This window comes from Brassica rapa, chromosome A01, assembly GCF_000309985.2.
Source record: "Brassica rapa cultivar Chiifu-401-42 chromosome A01, CAAS_Brap_v3.01, whole genome shotgun sequence".
NCBI classification, from domain to species: Eukaryota; Viridiplantae; Streptophyta; class Magnoliopsida; order Brassicales; family Brassicaceae; genus Brassica; species Brassica rapa.
In genome coordinates this window covers 1,559,842-1,568,770 of record NC_024795.2, presented here as the reverse complement: position 1 = coordinate 1,568,770, position 8,929 = coordinate 1,559,842, and the positions used below count along the sequence as shown (strand labels likewise).

The 8,929-nt window shown below is 38.6% G+C and overlaps 2 protein-coding genes across 2 annotated transcripts; both read right to left on the bottom strand.

The window, feature by feature from the left end:
- Positions 1–285: 285 nt before the first annotated feature.
- On the bottom strand, positions 286–5,632 carry LOC103830348 (probable E3 ubiquitin ligase SUD1). The gene is made up of 10 exons (XM_033283776.1): positions 4,608–5,632; positions 3,743–4,509; positions 2,747–3,300; positions 2,141–2,650; positions 1,884–2,062; positions 1,631–1,798; positions 1,398–1,531; positions 1,232–1,320; positions 1,001–1,144; positions 286–919 (listed from the first exon to the last, which is right to left on the bottom strand). The coding sequence occupies exons 4-10, from the start codon at positions 2,507–2,509 to the stop codon at positions 647–649; spliced, it is 1,356 nt and encodes a 451-aa protein (XP_033139667.1). The 5' UTR covers positions 2,510–2,650; positions 2,747–3,300; positions 3,743–4,509; positions 4,608–5,632; the 3' UTR covers positions 286–646.
- Positions 5,633–5,861: 229 nt separating this feature from the next.
- LOC103830257 (serine/threonine-protein kinase BSK1) lies at positions 5,862–8,929 on the bottom strand. Its single transcript, XM_009106051.3, has 9 exons — positions 8,467–8,929; positions 8,253–8,388; positions 7,923–8,056; positions 7,742–7,847; positions 7,523–7,608; positions 7,237–7,425; positions 6,999–7,163; positions 6,409–6,522; positions 5,862–6,338 (listed from the first exon to the last, which is right to left on the bottom strand). The coding sequence occupies exons 1-9, from the start codon at positions 8,821–8,823 to the stop codon at positions 6,087–6,089; spliced, it is 1,539 nt and encodes a 512-aa protein (XP_009104299.1). The 5' UTR covers positions 8,824–8,929; the 3' UTR covers positions 5,862–6,086.

The following is an 8,929-nucleotide window of genomic DNA, read 5'->3' as shown; positions in this document are numbered from 1 at the left end:
AAGAATGAAATAATATACAAATCACAACTTTAACATAATACAATTCACAACTTAAAAAATTAGAAAATAATATTAAAAATTTAAAATAAAAATTAAAAAATAGTTTTAAAAAGCACTTTCGAATTTTAAAAAAACATTTCAAAATAATAATTCAATTTTTTTACAAAAAATCAAATTTAAAACATATATTTCGAAATTATATAAAAAAAATATTTTTTTATTTTTTATTTTTTATATATCTATAAAGTAAGAAGTAGAAATTAAATTTTTTGGTCATTTTATTTCTTGAGATCTTTTTTGTGACAAAAACTTTTTTAAAGTTGTTTAAGAATTGTCTTAATTGAAATGATTTTCTTTCTTTTTTTTTCTACCACCATTAATTTCTTACTTTAAAAATTAATAACAATCAATAGAATTCTATACACAGGTAATGAAAATCTATGTAAAAGTATTTGACAAAATTTGTTAAATCTAGTTAGCTTGTAAAATCTTCTCAACTATTAAAATCATCAAACTCCATAGAAATTCATGTTCCAATAACCCCCCCCTACCCCCTATATTCTATTCCTTTCATGTTGATTGATCGTGTGACCAATCACAATCGTTATTTACCATCAGGGTCTATATAACAAAACAAAGTTTAAAATCAGAAGAAGTCCAAGTATACCGACTCCACGGCTACTTTCGCTACAAAACCCAAACCCAAGATGACAACCGGACAGAGGAGATTGGCACTTGAAGAGATTGGCCCGGCAACCAATAAAGGAAAACAGATGGTGGTTAGACCCGTCTCAAGTACCAAGCCCAGAAGAAGTGATGAGTACTTGGAGGAAAACCGATAGATAATGCCTCCTCTGATCCTCTGAAGCCTCTCTCGCCATGCGACATTCTGGAAACGGTTGATCCGTGTGAAGACCGTCTGTGAGCAAGAAACAGATTCGAGTTATTACACAGAAGCAAGAACATGATTCACTAATGAAGATCCAGGTAAGCTTCTTACGAGATAGGTCCATATGTGAAGGATGGCTAGTCCAATCAACCTATCTTGGACCGAGAAGAAACCAGGGGTTTCGTCTTGCGGCACTAGTGATGGGATGATGACAATAATGTCGACAAGGAGGACCAGCAATGTCTCTGACGAGTTCTGTGAATCCATTTTTGTCAGTTATACAAAAGTATCTTATTCAAAAGAAATAAAAGTAAACTAGAACTTGAGAAAGCAAGTTCTTACCATGATGCCATTTCCTATCCACGTCCAGATGTGATTATACTTGAAGATGCTTCGCAAGAGAACGCATCCAATACAGAAACCATATAGATCTACAATGGCATATTTGATATGAGACACAACACCACTAGAAGTAGAATAAAAAGAGAGTTGTAAAGCAAGGACAGACCGTCTTGTTTGGCAAACGAGATGAGCTGGAAGAACACCCTACCCACCAGAACTGGCAAAACCATGGAGGCTAAACTCACGAGGTACATGCTCAGTGCAGCAAGAAACAACATCACCCCTTCCCTCAGTACGAACCTGCAGTTGCGAAACTATCAGAGACTTGAGAATGAAAACTAAAGAAAAAAACAGAACAAGAGTAATCTTATTACAAACAAAGATGTAAAAAACAGTTACCTCTCCGTCTGCATCCACTGAAGCCAAGAACTGACAGTTGTAATCCACATTCGAACTATGGGCTCAACGGATGCTCCAATAAGCTCGGCTAACCACTCGTGGACTCCAACTCTCACTAGGAATCCATATGCAGCCACTGAGCCAAACAGAATCCTTGTGTCATAGACCCTGCGTCATTAATGTATATCTTTTATCATACATTCTGTCAAAGCATTGTGATATTAGAAATGTACAGAAAGACAAAGGAGCTTACCAGAAGTGGAGGGGGAAAAACGAGCTGCTGACGAGAGAGATAGTGGCTGTTGGTAAGTGAACCACACTAAAAATCAAAGCCTCCTGGAAAGCAAACGCAGCGAGGAATTGGGCATAATGCAGTTTATTGATGTCCGTGACATCTTCCAAAAACCAAGAGGCTCGTTGCCCACCAATGATCTGTCAAAAGAAGAAGAAGAATACACTTTTAAACTACATAAGGAAAACGAAACACGGAAGAACCATTACTTTACTTACCTTGTAGATAAGACGCATGAAGGCCGAAGATAGTACCAACCAAGTGTATCCGCAAAACCAGTGTATGAGGATGCAAAGTGGATAGCCCGAGACAAACTCAATCTTTCGAGAATAGCTGGTTCCAGTCACAGGGATAGTGCAAAAGTCCATGTGGAAACCAAGGAGCAACGGGCAGATCAGAAGCTTGTAGTTGATCCGACTTAGGAATTGGATTGCCTCGTTGACCACATTTAGGGGGTTACGGAATAGTGGTGCTAAAAGTCCATATAATAGGATGAAGGGTGCTAGTGATATGTAGAGAAGTAACTGCCGTAACATATCAATCGAGGCTAGTTTCATAACCAAGTACTCAACCGATATTGCCACCATAACAGAGTATCCAGTGAAGATGGGTGAGCTGTTGGACACAAAGCCGATGTTGTCAATCAGTGGGAAGTTAAGAACGGATATCCCGATGAGATACGGAAGAAAACTGAAGAGGCACGACACATACACACTGATTGCAAGAACCTGTAGAGCAGAGAACAAACAAAATCTGATACAGTTTCCAGATAATAAAACAACATAGCTAAGATATATATAATAAAAATAGGATATGGGACTTACTGCAAAGCTATTGTCATCTAGAAAGAAGAGAAGTCTTCTTCCTGCTCCAAAATCATTAAGCTCAGATCCAAGATCGTGTGGAAGAATCCGCGGCTTAGGAGGAGATCGTGCCACCAGTCAGACAGGATCCGGAGAGGTGTCCACAACAACTGTGCATACGGAAGGTGATTCCCGATCTCAAGGTGAAAGCCCCAAATGTCTTCCACAATTAGTCGTAGAAGAGTGATTATGGTCAGAAACTGAGCAACCAAGCCATTGTAAGAGAGCGCAGACAACAGCGAACCAATGATCCCTGACACTTGAAGACCTCCTTGGCTATCAATCGCAGTTTCCAGGCCCCATGAGTGCAATGAGAAGCAAAACGCGTTGAGGAGAAGCACCAACAGCCAAACAGAGATACGTAGCGCTCTCACCAAGACCCAAGAAAAGATGCGTGATGTTGCTCCCAGTAACAGTCCCCACAACTTGCTTGGAAGCCACTCGGGTGTCGCACGCCTGAGTTGATGACGAGAAAAGATCTGCGGTTGTTGATTCAATCCCAAAGCAGCACAAACCTGCGTTGGAGATGAGCTTACACATAATTATCTCGAAGGCCATTGCTACTTCACTGGAAAATTATACGAACAAACAATGACATAAACAGCAATTCCCCCTGAGAATCGAATCAATCATCAGAAACTGTGTAATCCACGAATTACAGATGACTAACCCTAACTCGTCCAAGAACCTTCAGATTATACTAACAAAACTCAGATTCGAAGCCATTATACGAACAAACAATGACATAAAACAGTAATTCGATGCCTCTCCCCCTGAGAAAGTGAGAATCAACCATCGGGAAATGTGTAATCCACGAAGATTAAGAATCGATCACCACAAAATCAAAACCCTAACTCGTCCAAGATCCTCAGATTACACCTCAAATCATCGAAACCAGAGTATGATCTAATCAAGGTTGAAACAACACAATCGTAAACAAAATCTGCAGAAAGAAACCTTGCAATTATTGAAGTCGTGACGATCGAGCCCGAGAACGATCCAGTTCTGATGAACTTTCGTGGAGCTACACACGCACGGACGGAACTCGGCGGGGAGTCTCAGTCGGCAGTGCAGGCACACGCATCCGCAAATCCGGCACCATTTCACGAAGACGATCTTGTTTTCCTCCACAAACGCGTCCATGATCGCACTCGCTCTGCTTTCTTTCCCTCTTCTTCTCCACTTTCGAATAATGGAAACAAAACACTGGGAATTTAAAGAGGGAGAGGGAGAGGCCGTTAGGATTCGTTTTATCTTGCTTTTAATTGCCCCCGAAAAACTCTTTAAACCAAACTATCATTTTTATTTTATTTTTTGGTCAAACAAAACCCAACTATTGTTATTTTGGTTTCTACATTTCGTTCGAGCTTCTTATTCTATAAGAATAAATATCAAAAAACTAATAAAGTTATATAATGTCATCATCCTCACCAAAACAAAACTTTTAGCACACCAAGTGATGTAATATCATCATCATATTTTAATATATTATTCATGCATAGTATATAAACCAACAAAAATATTGTCTAACTGATTAAAATTTAATAAATTATTTATAATACGCTTACACGAAAATAAACTAACAAATAACAGTTCAAAATTTAATGAACTATTATATCATAGGTTGTTAGCAAAGGTAAGAAAAAAAAAAGATGCCTCAGTAATAAGAGGACAGAGGACACTCCACGCGCCGCCGCGAAACAACTTACGAAAAACCAACAACCCTATACAACAATCCAAGCATGTCAATACAAACTTGCATATTAAGATTATTAACCAAAGATAAACCGAACAAAGTCAGTTAAAAGAGTGACTTGATTACCTCGATTCTGATCTACATATAGTCTAGACGAATACATCGATCTCTCTAATCTAAATACTTTGTGGGGGAATAATTGCAGAAACATCGATCTCTATTTGTTTTCACAAGAAATCAGCAAAGATTCTTTCATCGCTTTCTCTCAGACAAGAGTTTTTCGGTGTTTAATTTATTTTTTTAAAGAAACTTTCATTTTGTTTTTATTTTGAACACAACAAACTTGAAAGTATAAGTTCATTTGGATTTATCTTCTTCATGGGCCGATATTTTAAAACCTTGGAACGAAGTACCCAATATAGTTGGGTGATTTTGCCTCAACAATATTTATTAATCTGTTAATAAATGTTTCAGAAACCGAAATTAGTTAATATAAATGGTTAAAGATTTTACAAAAAAGTTCAACCTATTATAAAATATACTTCATTTATGTGGAAACTGGAAAACAAGTAGTGCAATAAATGATTACCATACTGAAAATGACTAAATTTATATTATGAACGAAGTGAATTGTATTTATATCTTATAGGGAGAGGATTCAAGAACCTAACACACCCGAGAGGATTCAAGAACCTAGAGAACCTAACACACCCGAGCATTATAACATCAAATAAACCATCCAAATTAACACACCCGAGAGGATTCAAGAACCTAGAAACCAAAATCAAATCAACGAAGATGGAAGGAGTATTGCAAAGTGTGAAGGCCTTCTTGACTGCATTGGCATCACAATTAAGCAGTTTGATTAAGGACCAAACAGATTCCACTGCTGCCAAGGTAAGCTACACTCTCTCGATCCCTTAAAAGCTTTACTTAAGAAGACATTCCACAATTAACCGTGTTTTGACATGTCTTAATGATGATTTACTCTTTTCTTAAGCTTTTTTAAGTGATTCTTGTCAATAAGATAGCTTAATGAGATTGATAAGATTTTTTCTTGGTGGACAGATACACCATGTTATGGAAAGTGTGAGAGAGGCGCTGCTTGAATGGTGGAAAAGGATTTCTCAAAATATTTCAGACGAAAAGAGAGAGAAAAAAAAAAGGAAAAAAAAATATTTCAGAGGAGGTGTCGAAGATTTCATATGATGAGCAACTTGGAACAGAGAAGAACGGCGAGGATGGTGCAGTCACTCGAGTTGCTGCTGTCCCTGAAGCTGAAGTTGTGGGTGGTAAAGAAAACAAGTTCTAATCGCGTGCCACCATATTCATAAGATTAAGATGTTAATCTCTTTTTTTCCCTGTCAAGATATTCTTATATATATAAAAAAACAAAGCTTAAAAATAGAGACCATGCATATAGTTACATGCATTACAAACAAACATTGATTTTCTTTTTGTCTCCCTCTATGGTTACTACATTACACCCCCAATGAACAATCACATCGACAGGTTCTTTTAACCATTTGTTTCTTCTTTAAAAAGAATCTTTTGAAGCTCACAAGATGATGTAAACACACATTGTGTATCAAGAATCCAAAAGGATCATTTGCCGCCTCCTCGTTGTCTCTTCTCTTCGAGCTGAGAAGCTTCGTTCAACATATCTGCTGCGTCGGTGTTCATGTTCAGCTTCGCTAACGCCACAGACTGCATGTAGAAAGCCGTTGGCCAGTCAGGATACACGCATTGCGCTTGCATCGCGTCGCGTAGTGCTGCGTCTGGTTGATCGCACAGTAAGTAGCATAGACTTCTCCGACCAAACACAGTTGGTGACACCATTGTTCCAACATCGATAAACTACTCAAAAGCAAATGTAAGTAAGGACCAAACAAGTTCTAACAATATCCAAATTAACAAACGTTGATACCTGTGAGTAACAGTCTATGGCGGTTTTGAAATCTTTCTCGCGAAAAGCTTGATCACCACGTTTGCGTGCGTCAAGCATATCTTTCATCTGTTGAGTCCATTCTTGGAAAGATAACTGAAGTCCATTGATAATCATCAGTGAGTTAGTTTAAGAGTTTAACCACTTTTTAATGCGTTGCAGTAACTGAAACCAAAATAGGCCTGAGTTTTATAACCGAACCAAAATTTCGGTTAGTTCGGCAATGAGTTCGGTTCAATTCGGCAGGTTTATTAAAAGAACTTCGTTTTTCAGTTCCGTCTTTTTCTTTAAAAAAACCGTTAACCAAATTTTCAACCGACTTAACTAAAATTTTGAACCGAACTAATCGAAATAACCCGAAATTTTGAACTGAAGTAACCAAACTAACTGAAATAACCCAAAATTTAACCGAGTTTTTAACCAAAATATAATCGAAACAAAAAAAAATTTGGTTTGTTTCGGTAAAAAAAATTTAAAACCAAAACCGAACCAAACTTTTTTCAGTTCAATTCAGAGAGATTTTGGTCGAACCGAACTACCCGAACCCGGAGACCTAAGTATTATGTACTGACCTCGTTTGTCCCTTCATCGTCTCTGTAGTGTGTCATGACCAAGATCTGATGAATAGCTGTGAGATCCATTCTCGAGCAAGCCTCACCTAACGGCGAAAGTGGCCTCTGAGGCGTCGAAGGTGCCTCCTCGTGCTTCTTTATTCCGAGCATTACATAAGAAGGAACCTGCAACCATATCGTTCATCACTTTAGATATACGAACAACTCGGTAAGAATTCAAGAACTCGATCACACTTACGTCTGATTTAGTCTGCAATGGTGCAAGTGTTGCCACAAGATCTTTGGTATTGGGTCTCTCTCGAGGCTCATACTGCAAGCATTGAGACGCCAGTTCTACAACTACGGTAGCTTCTTCTGTTGAGAACTTCCCCTCCAGGTGTGAATCCATCAACAGAATAATATTCTTGCCTCGTATCATATCCAGAGCCTAGAAGAAAGAGATATCACAGAACTTATTAACTACTTGTATATGACATGGACATTATCTATCATGACCAAAACAGATGATAAGGTAAGGAACTTACATGGCTTGGAGGGATGTGTTTACCACTAAGCAAATCAAGGAGCACAGTTCCAAAGCTGTAAGTAACACTTTCAGGTGTCACTCTTCCTAGAAACACAAACCCACACTTAGTTAGACTGCCATATAGATATTATAATAAAAGACAAAAATGATTAATCTAAACATTTGCATCTGATACTGAATGTAATAATCTTAAAGAGATAATCACAAACTTGTTTACCATTTCTTAGGTATTCCGGTGGTGTATATGCAAGGTTTGTGCTATAGCTTTTACCATCACGACTGTTCTTCATTAAACCGAAACACGAGAGACGAGGATCACCATCCTACAACATTATTTCCAAAACTGGTTATAAAAATCTCCTACGCATGGAATAAAAATGTTGAGAAGAGAATGAAACCTCATCAAAGAGAACCCTGTAAGCATTTAAATCATGGTACAAAGGACGACCCTCTGTGCTACAATAATCCAAAGCTTCGGCTATGTAATATCCTACTCGCAACCTCATAGCCCACTCAATCGTCTGATTCTCCCCTGTGAATAACAAAAAATAAAACACAGCATAATTAAGGAAAGTTTCCACTTTTAGTACTATAACACACGACACGCTAAGAAAAGTTTCCACTTTTAGGACTATAACATAAAAACCATACTCTATACAACCTTAAAGATTCACTTTAACAGATTCATTACTCTAATGGGAAACAGATAGAGAGAGAGAGAGTATTACAATGGAACAAATGCTTAGCGAGTGTATCGTTAGGCATGAACTCAGCAACGAGAAGCCTCTCGTCTCCATCGCAACAGTAACCAATCAGATTCGCTAACCGGTTATGTCTGAATTTCCCAACACCCCATGCTTCTTCCTGAAACAAAATTCAAGAACACAGATTTCAAAAACAAAGACATAAACAGATTAATCAAGAATGTTTTTTTTCTATTACCGCGAATTGTTTAGGATCAGGCCAAGCCATCTTGGTGAACTTCTTGACGGCGATCCAACGGCGGTTCTGAAGCCGGCCTTTGTAGACGAGATTTGGGGCTTTCTCGCCGCTTTCCGACACGATGTTGTCGGAGCTGAAGTTGTTTGTAGCTGCTTTGAGGTCGGAGAAAGAGAACTCTGAGAAAGATGGGATTCCTCCTCCTCCTCCTCCTCCTCCAGCTACACCGCCGCCTCCGATTCCGCCGTTGTCAGCCGTCGTAGCGCCGCCGCGGTGGTTTTGAGTCACTTGCGGCGGCTGAGCTCCGTCTTTCCCGAGCGGCTGGTGTTCATCCGAACACAAGGATTGGCAACAACCCATTGAAATTTCTAAATCCTTTTTTTTTTTTCTCACGACAGAAACAAAGCGAGTCGGAAAGTGTTTCTCTTTCGCTTCTTGTAATAGAGAGAGAAAGAGAAAGAATATA